Genomic DNA, 17,430 nt, shown 5'->3' with positions numbered 1-17,430 from the left:
TTACCAGTTGTTTTCAGTATTATCAATAACCAGAAAAAAATGACTTTGTTTACTTAGTCAGGTAACGTGGCCATTAGAGATGTGTATTGTGCATTGAGTTAATGAGTAATGAGAACACGTTATAAATAGAATATGATGTATTCATGTTTTATCGTTTCGCCCAGCCTCAAAGATCAATGAATTAAGGAGGTGACTAGCGTCATGAAACAAGCTGAAGTTTAGAGTAGGAAGAGACTTGAACCGTTGTGACAGTACACCTCACCTCCCGCTTCTCACTTCTGCTCCAACCAAAAGAGGAAAAGCGTCCCATCCACAGCGCTCGACGTGTATTCCTTCCCATTTCTTTTCTGACGTCGTAACCCTAAAAGCAAAAAAGGTAAGGACACCGAAACTCGATAAGCTAAATGTTGTTGTGTTTATAAGATTCGGCGATTTTATTTAGTCGGGAAACGTAACGCAAGATCCGCTGGCTAACCGAAGCTAAACTTAACTGGTCAGTTGCTAACACACGAAGAACAAAGGCACGGCTGTTTTTAGCTCGCATTGCTCCCGGTTTAGTTACTTTTATATGTGGATACTATTTTTGGCTGTATCACCTGGTCGTTATTATAAAGAGACATAAGTTTAACTTTATATGTGTAATTAGCATCTTTGTATGTTTGCTAACGGAGTTAACGTGACTAGCTCGAGTGCTATCGGATCCAAGTCAGTGAGACTTTTATTCATTTAGCTAATTTTACAGTGACCGAGAGTAAAACAAGTTAATATATATTTAAAGGATTGGTAACTGTTTTCTACCGGTGTCTAAAGTTATTTGGTGATATAAATTAGAAGTTAATGTATAGTGTAGAGAAAACAGCTGACCGATGAGATGGCTTCGTACCGAAAGGGAGGAAACAAACAAAACATCAGTCTAAGGTTTATATGATTTACCATAACTGCACATATTGTTGAATATTATGATGATTATGATGTTGTCATATTCAGAGGTTCAGTGAAAGTCTTTTTTACTACACGCAGTTTCGTTTATCCTCAAAAACAACATCTTTACTTTCGATTTTATGTCTGTGCTACAAAACTTGACAATATGGTGAACTGAATTATAGATGACTGAAAAACAAACAACTATACATAAAGTACGAGTGTTGACTCCTAAGGGCAAATAACCTAGTTTATTGTTTGCTTTTTAATAAAAGGGACTTTCCACATTCCTCGTGCGCTAAGTCACCAGTGTGTTCATTTATATAATTACAACTCCATCGTCATGTATGTCACGAGCTGATACATGGATAGAAAATCCATATAGTCACAAAGTAGGTTAATATTTAGTGCAGTTCGGCACATTTCCTCCCCCAAAAACTGATTTCACATGGATCCTTTGCTGGACTTGGTCAATAGACTTACAGACTGTTGCCATGGGGGAGTTGTTTATTATGCTCGGCACTCATTCAGCCTGCCTGAAAATAAGCTTTGCCCGATTCTCCCCCATACCAAAGGCCCCTCGCCCACTCAACCGGACAGTTAACTTTACTTTGCTTTAGAGATTTGATTCAGTTTGAGAACAGTTCATACGGTAAAATGTCATCTAATCCAGAATGTTAAAATACGTTTATACAAAACTTTCCAGATGACCTCAACTCAAATGTAGGTTCCCACTTAAGTAATAACAGGTGTGCATCCCAGATGCCAAATAGCTCAATGATGAGATTGCCAGTTGTCCTGTATCCCGTCTTGATTTATGACCACACTAAGTGCCCAGTCGGTTTAGTTGATAATAGAGTCCTACAGCTGAACTCGACAAAGCTATAAACAATGTAGACACACATGTCTGTAAAATATATTGCTGACTGTTTCTGTCAGTCCACTTTTCAGAGACATCTCTACTTTATTGGAGTGCTCTTGACAGGGAAAATCGTCCCTTTATGGGATGACAAACACTTATTGAATCTGTCAAGTTGGGATATTTGTGGAGTGTTTTTCTGAAATCGTCTTGGAAAAACACATTTCAGTCTGTTTGCTTTCTCATATTAGAGTTTGTGTAAGAGGCCGTATGTGTGGGTTCACATGAGCTGTTCTGTGTGTGTTGGTGTAGGAGTTTATTCATGAGGGTGTAGGCGAGCGTGATCTTTTTTCTATTTTTGTGTTAATGTTTGTCTGCGAGCGCTTCGCAGATTTGTGAGATATGTGTACGTGTGGAAGCATGAAGTGCATGTAAGGCTTTAATCCTGTTGCAAAGGTAATAAAGACTTGACTCTCTGTTGGACTTGATTCTCAAGTGGTTCCTAGTTCCTGTTGCATTCTTTCATATCACATGATCACTGGTCGTGTTAGTGTGTGCGACATCTCATCAGGGAAGTTAAGCAATCTGTCCTGATAGTCAAATATTTTCCAATATTTTATCATGTCTCCCATCCAACATTCTTTTTGCTGTAACTCTGTATATCCTGTTTACTTTAGGTTTCATTGGTAAGCCTATACATTATCCCCCTTCTTTCGGTTAAAAGCATCTGCCACATGACTAAATGTAAATGTTCTTCTGTATTCCTAATGGTATGACGCTATACATTCATATGTCAGGTGTCATGATTCTACAGTTACTCAATATGGGTTTTGTTGAGCCGGGTTTTGTTTACTGTAACCCGATGATGATTTAATGATTTAACCTCGGCTGGATTTACAGCAGGCTCTATTGTTTGCTGATATTCACAGTATGCCATGTGACCAGTGTCATGTGATTGTGAGTGCGTCAACATCTATTACTCACATGTCTCTTTTATCACTTTCTTGGCCTTTCCTCTACTAACTTCTACGTCTCATATTTTACATTCTTATTCCTTCTTTTTAGCATGAAGTATGTTTTTGTACTCTTCTCTCTCGCTCTCGCTCTCTCCCTCTCTCTGTGCTTTCTATCTTTTTCCCTCCATCCCAGTAAAGCACTTCCAATCAACTTGAAGATAAAGAGCACAGTCAAGCAGTGAAGCTTTATAATGTTTGTAAATGGGATATTAGCCTCGGTTTTAAAGGGATACTTCATCCAAAAATGTAACGTTTGTCAATGTTTACTCCCCTTCGAGCTGTTCCAAATCTGGATACATTTCTTTGTTCTGATGAACACAGAGAAAGATATTTGGAAGATGCTTATATCCAGACAGATTTTGCCCCCCGTTGACAACCATAGTAGAAATACAATAGCAGTCAAAAATGCCAATAGAACAAAAAAAAAGTGTAATTTTTCTTACTATGGGAATTTATACAGATTTGGATTAACCTTAAGGTGAGCAAATGATGACATTTTTTCACTTTAACCTTCTGTGCCCTCTGTCAATAATGAACTATTCCTGATAACCTAATTTCATAGTCTCACGGCAAATGAGTTTGCATAGCAAACACTGGATGTAAAGTCACCTTCTAGAGGTGTAAAATTAATCTAGAATGCGTCATTGGTTGATGTTGATAAATACACAATACAGAGATTTTAAAGGGGTGATTTCATGAAAAACAGACTTTTTCTATGTTTAAATGCTAAAATCGGGTCTCTGCTGCATCTGCCAACTCGGAAAATGACAAATCATTAAATTGTTTTATTTGAGACTATCTTTGCAAGCCTGGGATAAAACAAGCGCGTCAGAAATCGTTCTCTTAATGACGTAAGCAGCCGTTCATATTATAATATTTCCCCCCCCTTGTTCAGAACGTGTCCACCCATTGCGGCGCCGCCATTTTTGTTTTCGCATGTGTGAAGTTCCAACATCATGGCAAAAGTAGCAAAGCTTACACTGTAAAAAATTTAAAGTTGACATAACTTAAAATTGTAAGGCAACTTGCTGCACAGCTTTTTTGAGTTTACTCAACTTTTAAACAAAGTAGTTCACTTAACTTAATTCACTGAGTAAAGTCACATGTTTACCAATTTAAAATCTTTTGTTCAGCTGATTGAGTTTTTATAGTTAAAAAAACTTACAAAATTATACAATTTCAACTTTTAATGTTATTTTCACTTGACTTAATAAAGTATGTTCAGTTGACTAAAGATGTTGATTACAAGGTTAAAAAATTAAAATACTACAGGCTTGATATTTTGGTCCAGGTTTTTATTTTTAAAGAGTACTTTTACATTCAAAGTGTTAACATTCAACTGGTCATAAATACTTTAAATGTTCTATCTTTTAAATGTTTTACATTTTAAATTGTAAACACTGAATATGTTACAACTGAGCAGCTTTATACCATAAGTGCAAGTTAACGTTTGTGCTGTAAGTGCTGAAACAGTGGCACCAATGTTTATCACAACCTCAAGTTAACAGTTTAAACAAAAATGAGTCAAACAAAATGCAAGCAAATTGCAAAAAAAAAAAAACTATCTACTTGCATCTTAAATGTAAGATACAAACATCTCACAAATGCATCTCACAGTAATAGCTTAGTTTTGAGGGTCTGTACCCTAGCAGAGCAATGAGTGCCCATCTCCATAAACACTTTCTCAATAACCTCAAAAGTGTATTTCCGTTGCTTTGGGTACTCAAAGTCCAAGGCAAACAGAGGGCCAAACAGGTATGCAAGTGCAGACTGCAAGTCTGGAGCATCTCTCAGTACAATACCTCCTCCAACACAACAGCAAATTTTGTGACACTGGGCAGTGTGCTGGGGGGGGCATCATCTTCAATTACAATAAGGATTCCCACCTTCATCCCTCTGGTCTGTCTGTCCTCTGGAGTCTTGTCCTTATAATAAAAAGAATAAATCAATATCACTTGACACCAACAAACAACAACAACAAAAATGAACTATAAAGTATCCTATAACAATGTGCTCTTAGGTATGCATCCCATTTGCAGAATCAGCAAGATGTTTATCATTTTATATAGTAAATACACAAATTACAATTGGCTCTTTTTTGATTTAGTACTAACCTGAATAAGCTATATCACAAAAAAGCAATTATAACAACTATGATGGTATATTTTCAGTCATTCAGATTCATTGCAAAATCTACCACAAAATATAAGTGATTGGTGACTGAGGCTGTCATGTTAACTGTAATAAATTTCATACCCAATCATTGACCAAATTCATGTTGTATTTGAAAAAATATACTTTGAATCAAAAATGATCCAATGAATCATCAAAACAATCTGTTCGCTGTTAACACAAAAATTCACATTCCTATTAATCACTCATGGTCATGTGGCAAGATGTTGTATATCTGTTGAAGTAATGAAACATACTCACCATGTTTTAAAAAGTACAGAGGAATCTTCTCGTAGAAACATGGGGAGACCTTCCAGGACGGTTTGCTTTCTGTGAGTCACAATATTTGTGGTCTAAAAAAATGGGTACAAAACAACAACAAACAAAAAAACTATTGTTATTAATTTAAACTTTTTATGAGTTTGCATGTATGTTTGAAGTCATAAAGCCTCTGCTAATGAGCCAATGAATAAAATTAGATGTGTTAAATAGGAAATCAGTATTGTATGCAGTATACTAAGTTCAGAGCCAAAATCAGTCTAATCAGCTAGTGAACACTTGACATACATTGTCATATTCCTACAAAAATATCTTCCGAAAATGTTCTTTATAGAAAATAAAATAGCAAATGGCTCTGATTAATCTGTTTTTAAAATTATCTATCTATTGGTAACTTTGACATTAACAAGTTACCTGCTGATCAAGCTTGTTGAGAAGATCTTCCATTTCTGTTCCAAATGCCCCCTTTCTTGCTCTGTATAGCTTGAGGAGTTGCGGAGTGTGCTGGTGTATTGATGCTCTGAATGTCTCGAGGAGGTCCACACTAGTGATGCGTTTGAACTCATTACATAACTGGTGATAGAAATAAAACAGGTCTTGGTTGTAACATTGTTTAATTGGCTTCAAATGTGTTACAACAGATCAAGACACAAGTTTAAATGCATATTTGTGGATAGCAAAATACATTTGCAAATCAGTTCAAATTCATTGATTTTTGCACATGTATTTGTTAATAATATTAAATCTAAATCAACTCCATAAAATGATACTTACTTTAAATGAGACGATTGCAGTCTTGTCGACACCGTCGAAGTAGTCTGCAAAACACGTGAGAGCCTAACCAGGCTTCGAAGGACACAGGAATTTTTTTTGCAGATGTTTATTGCCTCTGATCTCAGTCTGAAACGTAAAAATTCTAATATTAGGCCACTGTAGCGTGTGTGAATTTAAATTTAAGATAAAGAGTCGACTTTAAAATATTTCTTTATATTTGTGTACTGCAAAAATTGCCAAATTAAATAGTAAATGTGTCAGTGCAATAACGTCAAAGTTACTTTGAAATAAACAAACTTGTTCTTAACTTAACTTACCACGATTGCCTCAGGTTCTATTCTAAATTTTTTACATGCTATTTGCTGAAGTTGGGAGACTAGTTAAAAGTTAAGCATCCTCGTGGCAAAAAAAAATTATACAGTGCATAACTAGCCGTAACCACGGCTCTGCGATCAAGCAGATACATGCTACTTTTACAAAATACTTCAATGCATATAGCCTACTTATTACTTACCTAAAACGATGGCTTTGAGTAGAAATACGTTGGCTGTGAGTAGATCCATTAGTCTCGCACGAAGATGCTAAAATGTCTCCGTCCAGCAGTCTGAATCTGTCCGTTGGCGCGCGCTTCATTGCACATGCGCCAACCTCGTGATCGTTACAATGCGCATGCTCCAACCTCCAACCCAACTTCTTTGGTTGTTAACTTGCATTTATTAATCGAATTTACAAGTAATAATAGGTTAGTCCAACGGTTGTTGAACCAACTTCTTTTCACTGGTTAAGCCAACTTTTTTGCATTTATTTGTCCAGTTAACTAAAAGATAATCATTAGTCTAACTTTTTGTGAGTTTAATTTTTTACAGTGTACAAACTGTTTTGTTGTTGGCTGCACAGACCAACAGAACAATGTTCCCAGTCTCACGGGTGACAAGAGAGCAATGGATTTATTTGGTTTTCAATGGAAATGATCCACACTGAACGAGGCAAAGCTGCAAATAATGACATTGTAATTATCGGTATTTTTTAAGTTAGACCCTAGGGACAATGTTAAAAGTAGATAATATGTCACTGTGACACGTTTGTCTATTCACTATTAGAAAGCAGTGTCTCTGGCTTGTAAACATGCGACGAGATTGTCCTGTGTAACGTTAAATTGACTTAGAGAAATAGTGATGCGTTTGTCTTGAGTATCTTCACTTCAGAAAACTGTGTGTGTGGTTTGTTAACATGCAACGTGGTTCTTTCTCCCGAATGCGGTCGTGACCGGACCAACAGGGACCGGAGGGGCTTCGGAAATGGCCCCGGTTGAAAAAGGTGTGCTTATCGAAAACAATTTGTTTGGTGTTCAAATACGAGACCTTGTTTCTAAAATAACACTTTGCAGTGCACAGTATAGACATTCCTGAAAGTGTTTAACACAATATAAAATTCCTGTTTTTGCGTATATTTTACGTGTATTGCATCTTTTTCCCAAGATAGGACGCCAAGGTTATTTGCTTTGTCCTAGAAAACACGAAAGCAATGAATATTAGAACAACAGCTATGACAGTGGGGTATTTTAAATCTACTCTTAACCGCTTTGTAGTGTAGGGCTGGGGGTAAATGATTATTTATTAAACTATTAATCTAACGATTATTTTATCGATTAGTCGACTAATCTAACGATTATTTTTCTGTTGCTCGATTAATAAAAACCATAATGTATCTCAATTAAATACCAAAAAAACGTAATAATATGATTTATTAAACAACACTTTTGCACAGCAAAAGTATTCTGCTTTACGCAAAATAAAATAATTTAACTATTATACAAAATGAAAGACCAGCCTGTTAACTCTTTACAGTACCAACATAACTCTCTTGTTCAAAAAATTCTAAAGTTTTAGTGAAAAAAAACAAAACACTGTGCAGTACACAGTATAGACATTACTGAGTGTTTAACACAATATAAAATTCCTGTTTTTCGTATATTTTGCGTGTATTTTATCTCTTTCCCAAGATAGGACGCCAAGGTTCTTTGCTTTGTCATAGAAAACACGAAAGCAATGCATATTAGAACAACAGCTATGACTGTGGGGTATTTTAAATCTACTCTTAACCTCATTGTAGTGCTATGCTATGATTAGTTTATTTGAATGCTAACGTGGCTATCTAGCAGCTGTGCACTTTGGTGGTGCTAGGCTAACCACCTAACCAACGTATCTTAGCTCTCTGTGCAGTTTGTTCGTACTGAATGCGGCGCTTACGCAATGTAATATTTCTGCGCATTAAATTTAATACGCAAAAAATATATAGTGATCAGTTTGGCAGTCGCACCGGTGCGCAAATTAAGAAAAAATTGTCAAAATGCGACTATTTTGTCGCAGTCTAGAGTCCTGTACATACACCGCAGGTCCCCTTACACGGAATTCACCATGTTTTTTCTACAGGAGCCCTAAACGGAACGGACAAACTGCTCTACAGAGCGCTTCACTGCTCTGTTATCTCCTTCAGCAAAGAAACGAAAACATGACGACATTTAAGTCCTGTGTCAGGCACCGTAGTGCTTCGAAAGAGAGGGTATAGTGAGCCGTTGGCTGCAATTCGCAACCTCATTGCTAGATTCCGCTAAATTGCATACACTGGACCTTTAAGCTCAAGGATTAGATATCATTTCTGTTGCATTCAGAATATTTATAATGGGCTTTATTGGACCCGTAAAAGCAAGATCGCAGATGTGGGTGGTCATTTCTGGTGTGTTTGAAGTGTGTTTTGTTACGTCAGTGAGTGACTGATCAGATGGCGCTACACAGATGGACTTGCAGGCGGACCGTTTCATAACGTCAAAGCAACAGAGCTGAAGCTGAAGGCGTACTGTCATGTTGATGAATTCACAGTGTTCTCTATCCATTTTTTATAGCAGCTGTGTTGCCCCACATTCTCCCAATAGAGTCCTTCATCTGCCTCTTCGGTAATAAGCGTAGGTTTCAATTCCTGATGGAGTCATGTGGTTGCTAGTCAGCTGAATAACAAAGGCGATGAGAGCTCACTTAAAGCATGATTCCCTTGTATGTGGTTACTCTATTAGCTGCCCAGAAAGTTTCCTAATAATTTTGGCTATTGTGCTTTTTCCCAGGATGTCGCTGTATCCATCCTTGGAGGACCTTAAAGTGGACAAGGTCATTAGGGTAAGTTGCAGACTGTCGCTAATCGAATGTTATGTAACGAAAGGTTAAAGCAGATGTTTGTTTTAGCCTCGTGTTGTTTCTCCTCTAGGCACAATCCCAGTTTGCCACTTCCACCACCAGTACCCCAGCTATCACTGAGGGGGTCTACCAGGCACACCCTGCCACACAGGGGATGCCAAGCTCAAGTGAGTCACAGGATCGATTTTGCCTAGTAGCCTGTATATCATTTTACTCTGTATCTGTCTAGTCAATACTGTCGTCTATTAGCTGACTTTATATCTATGCACCTCTGTTGCTGTCTTGTCATGTCTGTCTAGAAATATCTTTCTGTCTGTCTGTGCAGCCCCATAGTGTTTGTATAATGTATAATGTTTCTCTGTAGCTGTCTGTCTGCAAATATTTTCCAAGCCAGGCCTGTTTCTCTTCCCTCTGTCTCCTTGTTCCATTCTCTCATTCATTTCTGGAGCCCCGAGTAAGAGCTGCTTTTATAGAGATGAAAGGCTTGCCAAAGTTGTGTAATTGTCAAACAGGAAATGAGGACATGCCCCGGGGCATCTGAGAGCAATTGAAAAGTGCAGCAGCTTTTTGAGAAAGAGAATCTCTGCTTCCTTTTTCTAATCTCAGTTACAAGTGCTCAGGTTGAACCCTTCTTATCCAGACTATGTCTTCCTACCTGTGTGCTTTCATTAGGGCCCATTGTGAGGCCTATCAAGACACTGCCAGGAAATGACATAAGACATTTTCAAAAGGAGCTTTAAAGGACATCTAATCTTGCTGCAGCGTCACTTATGCCTGTGAAGCTCACATGACAGAATTGGAGTGATTTCAGATTTGTTTTAGGTGTAATTTGTGTTTCAAGTATTCAAGTATCCAGAATAATACTGGATATTTAATTTCATGCATCAAGAATTCAAAGAAGCAGAGTCTTGTTTACAAAATGGCTGTGAAAACCGAGTTGATTTTTAGCCAAATCTTTTTGTGTCTGCGGGCTTTTTGTTAGATGAACTATTCCCACTGACGTTAAGTCTAGTGTAGAAGTCCATAGAGGAACTGCTGCTGTTTGCCTGTGTTTGTGTCAGAACATGTTTCACAGACAGAAATTTTCCTGTCTGAGTGTTGAGGAATAGAAAGGCAAACGCTAGCCATGACTCAACCCAGGAAATCATTACTGCATGGAAACATTCACAGCCTGAATCTGAAACCAGTCACTGGGCGGCTGAGAGCTCAATGGACGTTTACACACCCTCTTCTCTGTTTTGACGTTTACATGCCAATTTTCTGCTTTAAGACCTTTTTACATCATAAAGCAAATGCTAAAATGATCAAAAATATCCATTTAAAATGACAAAACGGTTCAGAAATAAAACATGTGGGCCAATGGGTAGTTGTTTGCTGTACATCTTTAAATACCCCGTCTCTCTTTCTGACACTCAGGTCTTTATCCAAACCTCGAGGAGCTGGGAGACTACATGGGCCTCAGCCTGAACAGTGATGAGGTTCAGAGAAACCTTGCACTGGTCCCAGTGGCTGATAGTGTAAGTTTGTGGATATTTCTGTGTGTTTTTGTTGTCATTTTGTTTGTTTTTCCTGCTGTTTATAGAATTTAAAGTTAGTTTCGTTCCTTCCGGTTACTTAATGTTTTCACTAAAAAAGAAAGAGACATTTTAGGAATAGCATCCCAAAAATAAGTTTTGTTAGTTTAGTCCTAAGTCCTCAGATTATTGCTAACCTGTGCAATGTCTTTTTTTCTGCGGAACACCAAAATGCTTTGTGCATTGAAAATGAATGATGACCAATGGTTTTTAAAGTGCTAAATAATACACAGACGTGCTTAAATTTGATGGTACCCCTCCACCAAAAACGAAGAATGCCCAATTATATATATTCTCTGAAATAACTTAACAAAGGTAATTGGCACCCACCGTTATTTATTTAATAGAAATAAGACTTTGCTTGGGATAATTTTTATTAAACATAATATTGTAAATGATATAACAAATGAAAATATCATGGACAAAATATATTTTGTTGCACAACCTTTAGGGGCGATCACTGCAAGCAAACGTTTTCTTTAGCTCTCAATGAGAATTCTGCACCTGTTAACAGGACGTTTGGCCCACTCTTCCTCAGCAGACTGCTCCAGCTGTCTCAGGTTTGATGGGTGCCTTCTGCAGACTGCAATATTCAGCTCTTTCCATAGATGTTCAGATCAGGACTCATAGAAGGCCACTTCAGAATAGTCCAAAGTTTTGTTCTTATCCATTCTTGGGTGATTTTAGCTGTGTGTTTTGGGTTATTATCCTGTTAAGGGACCCATGACCTGCGACCGAGACAGAGCTTTCTACTGGGCAGTACGATTCTCTCCAGAATGCCTTGATAGTCTTGAGATTTCATTGTGCCCTGCACAGATTCAAGGCACCCCATGCCAGATGCAGCAAAGCAGCCCCAAAACATAACCGGGCCTCATCCATGTTTCACTGTAAGTATGGTGTTCACGTCTTTGAAAGCTGTTAACATAGAGCTGATGTGACTTGCCAAAAAGCTCCATTTTGGCCAAAGGATATTCTCCTAGAAGAATTATGGCTTGTCAATATGAGTTTTAGCAAATTCCAGTCTAGCTTTCTTATGTTTGTCTTTCCTCCTGGGACTTCTTCCATGGAGTCCACTTTTGCTCAAAAAGCAATTGATGGTGCAATCAGAAACTGACGTACCTTCAACTTGGAGTTCAGCTTGTATCTCTTTGGCAGTTATCCTTCGTTCTTTTTCTACCATTCGCACTGTCCTTCTGTTCAATCTGAGGTCAATGATACCAAACAGCACAGTAACTACTTTTCTCTGTTTAAATAGGCAGAATGACTTTTTACAAGATTGGTTACATGTGTGATACCAATTAAAGAAACTTATTAGTTTCAAATATCACTTTAATCCAATTATGTATTATCTTTTCTACGGGGTACCAACAAATGTGTCCAGACCATTTTAGAATATCTTTGTAGGATTAGTAATAATTAATCTCTCCACTTTTTTCTGCTTTATTCTATGACATAGCAAAGCCATGCCAGTATACATGTTACAATAGCTTTTAATTTCATCACTCTTTAGGTGGAATGAAGCTTTATTTCAATGAGCTGTAAGGGTTCCAACAAATTTGAGCACGTCTGTAACTCAAGTAATTTTTTTTATGTTTCCTTTAACTGATTGTGAAGGACCGATTTTCATATTTATATATCTAAGTATACACATATCTTAGATTATGTTTTCTGTAAACCAAGAATCAACTAAAATTTTATTTAGTTTGTATGCAAATCATGGTTTCATTTTTGTTTTGTTTGGTCACTATTTCTTACTCAATATTTACTGTTATATAAATGAAAACAGCAGCGTACATCTCTTGTGTACTACAGAAGAATAACATTAGGATGAGTTAACGATATAAAAATGTTGATTTTGGAGTGGGGTTTCATACATGCAAACATTAATATTTCCTATCCATGCAGTCTCATTCCTTCCTGGTTTTGTTTGCAGTACAGTCACTTTTTTCCATCCTGCCACAATGTATTCTCTCCTAAAGGCCCCATTTTTTCCCTTGTTTTCGAAGCTTTGATTGTGTATTTTGGGTGTTTAACAATGGATGTTCATGTTTCTAGTCTCCAAAAACCCTTTATAATTCACATATTTCAAGTCTATCGTCCACCGCTGTCTCTCTTCTCACAAAACGACTGGATTTCTTCCGCTTTCTTCAAAGTCCCGCCTTTCGAAACACTCTGATTGGTAAAGCTGACCCGGTCAGTTGTGATTGGTTCCCCGCCTAGAGTGCGCGTGAAGATGTCCCACCCATACCATTAGCAAGTTCCGATCCACAGGCTGTTGTGATTGGTCGGTGCCCCTCTCAGTGCACGTAAATTCATAAGCTTTGGCTTTTACCATTAAACCGTAATAATTGCGTCAACTTCACTTCATCAGTTAAAAACATGCAGATCGATCGAAGTGTAACGGAGGTCTGCTAGTGCATACGCAAACGTCGATCTTTGTTAGAGATCGCGTTTTTTCAAATATTGCGAAGGAAATGACACCGGACCGGTTGGCTCAGACCGGTTATATTATCACTAATAACAGAAGCGTTAGTTTAGCCTTTGAGCAGGACTTCAGAGGACATGTCATAGAAGTGTTTTAGACGGAGGTATGCTCACACATAAACAATATCAGTGTGTTACACAGAACCGCCTTCACAGCCGATATTAAAGTCATTGAAGCTGTTATATGACCATTGGTTATTGTCTTAGAATGTGTGAAGCTGCATTCTTATTACCAGCTGTAGGACTGTGATGAAAGTGAAAGTAGTTTAGCGCGTAGCTCAGTCAAATGTTCACAACCGCTGATAACCAAACACTACTCCAGCAGCTCTTCCTCTTCTCTAAGGAAGGCCTTGCCCATATTACATGTATTCCTTTGGGTGGAGGTTATTATAAGCACTCGGAATAGTGACATCGTGTACCTGGGAAGTAGAGGGCTGTAGTCATTTCCAGCCATTCTTTGTAGTGCTTCTGTTAAAGACAATATCTCGCTAGGCATTTAACTTTGAGCTTTATCCATGTGCAGGTATTATTATTCTCTAACAGCAGCATTACACACTAACTAAAGGTTAAAAAACATGATCGTGGAGAATTGGACCTTTAAAGCAGAAGCAGCCGAGAGCAATTGTGTAAGCTTTTGAAGGAGAGGATGTGTTGGTTTTGTGGTCATTTTTTCGTGTGTGTCTCAGCATAGTGTATTTCTCAGCATGGACTCCAGGAATGACTCATGAAGCATAAGGCCTGTATTGGAGTCATGCTCATGTAGGAGTCTTTGTAGGAACGTCTTAAAAACAGTGTTAGATTCACTTCTGTCCATACTATAGTTGTGAACATTATAATAAAAATGAATGCCTGTGCAAATACTCGATGCACTCACACATACAAGAATTAATAAGAATATCTCTGTGTCTCAGCAGCAGGTGGCTGTGCCGTCAGGTCTGGGTGGCATGGTGCGGCCCGTGACTGGAACTGACATGGGCATCAGGAGGGCGGAGATTCGTCCAGGTCTGCGGGAGGTTATTCTCTGCAAAGATCAGGACAGAAAGGTCGGCCTGCGATTCAAAGATATCGATAATGTGAGTAACACTTTACCAAAAATAAATTACATTAAACTTTTTCACTGATTTCATTATCCAGACTCCTGTTTTCCTAGAGCAGCGTTTCAAGTTTGATACATTGTAAGAAATTAATTTCTTGGCAGATTGTTGTTAACAGTCCATATTTTCTTTGTATATGGGATCAAAAATGGGAATAAAGCTAAATTACATGACTAGATCTGTTAGATTATTAGTACTTTAGTAATAATAATTTCTGTCTGTAGGGATTGTTTGTCCAGCTGGTCCAGGCAAACTCTCCTGCAGCTCTGGCTGGTCTGAGGTTTGGAGATCAGGTTCTGCAGATTAATGGGCAGAACTGTGCCGGCTGGAGCTCAGACAAGGCCCATAAAGCTCTGAAAGCTGCAGGAGAACAGCGCATCGAGCTCATCGTCCGCGACAGGTCAGTGGCTTCTGTCTGTCTGTGAGATATACACTCCTGAACAAAATCTTAAGACCGGGGGAAACATAACAAGTATTCGCATTTCGCACTAGTGGATCGTAACCAGGTTATATGTACCGCTTCAAAATGCCAAAACAATAAAGAGGAGAACACCAGCGGTTTCCTCTAGCACGTTATGGTTTTATGGTTGTGAGTAACGTAGATGACTGGTTATTAATAACAATGGAATAATATATCAATATATTATTAACAACCCTCAATATGGCCTACTTTGTCTTTTGCAAAGGAAAATATATCAACACTAAAAAGAAAACAAACCTTTCCCATGTCTTTGATATTTTCACAAAGATTTTAGTTTGCCCACTTAGTTGTTTTGTTTAATAAAGGTGATAAATAAATAAGAATATTAAGTTCGTCCAGTTGGTTGTGGAAGAATAGCATCAATTTGTGTCTCATGACAATTCTGAATGAAATGGTTTAAATACACAGGTTGAGAATCACACAAAACTATACATTTATAATTCTTTTTATGCAGTGGTCTGCTTCCACCTAGTGGTTATTTGCTTTCTTACTTGAATTAAGTTGTTTCATGTACCTTAATAATGTTGTGTGTTAGACCAACCTGATTTCCTCACTGTCAAAAGGCATAAGTTGTAACAGATGCTGGACATTTTAAACTATTTTTTAACTGTAGTCAATGATTTCTTTTGGAGAACTGTAGGAATTGAACATCCACACTATGGCTGGGCGATGTGACGATGTTATATATTGCTGATGTCTCGCAAATACACGCTTTACCTGATGAAAGAAGTCACTGCAACATTGGTTTGTGCGCGCGTGTGTGTGTGCATGCGTGGTTGCTTGTTTGTTTGGCACTTGGCGGGTCCGGAACAAATTCGCTCCCGGTCCGTATGCTCAGATTGATCGTCTGCGCAACGTTGAATGAAGTCAAACACACCCGATATTATCCTATATCACGATGATTTTAAAATAGATTATCAATATTATTTTTAAACGCATCGTCCAGCCCTAATCCACACAGAACATCGTTCCACCCGACCTGGTTTTAGGAAATGCATTGTGTAAACTGATTGTTTCTCTGTTTTAGACCATTCCAACGTACAATCACCATGCACAAAGACAGCTCTGGCCACGTGGGCTTCATCTTCAAATCTGGACGCATCACATCTCTGGTGAAGGACGGTTCTGCTGCCCGCAATGGTCTGCTCACTGATAACTACATCTGTGAGATCAATGGCCAGAATGTCATTGGACTTAAGGTGAGAACGTCTGCAGTGAGTTTGGTATGAGAAATGTAAAGAGCATATAGACTGAGATGTATATTTATTTATCATGTATTGTTATTTTGGTCTCTAGGACAATCAGATTAAGGATATCCTGACCACCTCTCCCACTGCCATGACCATCACCATCATGCCTAAATTCATCTACGAGTACATGATCAAGAAGTGAGATCCAGCTTCTTTCTTGTTCAAAATCTATCTCGTATTCAGATTGTAATAGAGCTGTTATAAACTATCTTGTAGTTTTTTAGATTCTCCTGATGATGGTAAATACATTAGACATTTAAACACAATTACCTTTGTATTTCAGGATGTCAAGCGGCCTGCTGAAGTCATCAATGGATCATTCTGTGCCTGAGGTCTGAACACAGGAGAATGACCACACATACCCTTTCATAATGCCTACAATCTCTGTTCATTTCTGACATGTCAAATAGGCCTTTTTCTATTTCAGTTGTTTGATGTTATTGTTTTGCCTTCTAGTTCTTGTTTCTGTCCTCTATGTCATTGTTGCCATGGTTTAATTGTTGTCATGTTACATGTTATACACTGTAGTAATAATCCATTGTTGTTGAGTATCTTTATCCGTTTGGTTAACTTTGACTGGGGGCAAGGGGTTATGAACCTGGCGAGAGCTTCCGTTTTTGAAAAGCGTTGGAGTAGACTCCAAACATTTTAAGTCCTCCTACTATGCACAAAATTCAGTCAAAACATCAATATGCCAAGACAGCTGTACTCTGCCAGAATAAATACTGGGCCAGAATTTTTAATACAAGTCGCTTCTTTTTCACTTTGAACATGTGTTTTTTTAGGCGTTTAATCTTTCGGAAATCTCTGTTATTATCATGTAAATGTTAGTTTCTCTAAAATTTATATACGAATGTAATCTCAAGACTGAAATTATTACAAAATAAATAATCATCTTGGTGATACAAATTAGATATTGTGATCTTATTTGTAGGTTTAAAATTACACTAAAAGTTATACTGATGCTTTACAGTATCTACTGTAATTCTGTGTTCTTAAAATTCTAATCAAAACAGATGTTTCTCTTGTTTGAGTAACAGTACTTTTTTACTGATTTGAGAAATGTTGGGAAACAATGAAACTAAATAATCTACATCTCTAAGAGGAAACTTGTACATTTTACTCTGAGGGTCTTAATGACAAATATGAAAAAAAATGACTTGCACTACTGTGAATCGTCATCAAGTTTAATCGTGTTTGTTAGCATCTATAGCATCTACTACTACTACATTTTGCAATTTCATGTAATGTGTTTCAGGATAGAAACATTTGGAACGGAATATGTGTCAATGTAACATGAAAATCTCTCCGGAGTTTTGATAAAAAAAATAAGAAATA

At 37.7% G+C, this 17,430-nt stretch overlaps 1 protein-coding gene and 1 long non-coding RNA gene across 4 annotated transcripts; one reads left to right on the top strand and one right to left on the bottom strand.

The window, feature by feature from the left end:
• Positions 1-217: 217 nt before the first annotated feature.
• sdcbp2 (syndecan binding protein (syntenin) 2) lies at positions 218-17,004 on the top strand. 2 transcript variants are annotated; one of them, XM_056734023.1, is made up of 9 exons: positions 218-376; positions 9,140-9,191; positions 9,280-9,376; positions 10,626-10,726; positions 14,182-14,340; positions 14,586-14,761; positions 15,870-16,041; positions 16,139-16,230; positions 16,376-17,004. In XM_056734023.1, exons 2-9 carry the CDS (start codon positions 9,141-9,143, stop codon positions 16,428-16,430), a joined length of 903 nt encoding a protein of 300 aa, XP_056590001.1. In that variant the 5' UTR covers positions 218-376; position 9,140; the 3' UTR covers positions 16,431-17,004. The 2 variants fall into 2 exon arrangements, with proteins under 2 accessions (XP_056590001.1, XP_056590000.1); XM_056734022.1 differs by having other exon boundaries at positions 14,179-14,340.
• Positions 4,136-7,116, bottom strand: LOC130409802 (uncharacterized). 2 transcript variants are annotated; one of them, XR_008904901.1, is made up of 5 exons: positions 6,536-7,116; positions 6,022-6,147; positions 5,662-5,820; positions 5,230-5,321; positions 4,136-4,721 (listed from the first exon to the last, which is right to left on the bottom strand). It is a non-coding gene; the product is annotated as an uncharacterized LOC130409802 (long non-coding RNA). The 2 variants fall into 2 exon arrangements; XR_008904900.1 differs by having other exon boundaries at positions 6,022-7,116.
• Positions 17,005-17,430: the final 426 nt, after the last annotated feature.

Source organism: Triplophysa dalaica, chromosome 20, assembly GCF_015846415.1.
Source record: "Triplophysa dalaica isolate WHDGS20190420 chromosome 20, ASM1584641v1, whole genome shotgun sequence".
NCBI lineage: Eukaryota > Metazoa > Chordata > Actinopteri > Cypriniformes > Nemacheilidae > Triplophysa > Triplophysa dalaica.
Note: the sequence above shows the minus strand (reverse complement) of the source record. Positions and strands in the feature narration are given on the sequence as shown.

Excerpts from the sequence above, each read along its gene's own strand:
- sdcbp2 (XM_056734022.1), top strand. The coding sequence starts at position 9,141 with ATGTCGCTGTATCCATCCTTGGAGGACCTTAAAGTGGACAAGGTCATT. Across the intron at positions 9,377-10,625 it reads ACAGGGGATGCCAAGCTCAA|GTCTTTATCCAAACCTCGAG; the intron begins GTGAGTCACAGG and ends TCTGACACTCAG. Across the intron at positions 14,762-15,869 it reads GAGCTCATCGTCCGCGACAG|ACCATTCCAACGTACAATCA; the intron begins GTCAGTGGCTTC and ends TCTCTGTTTTAG.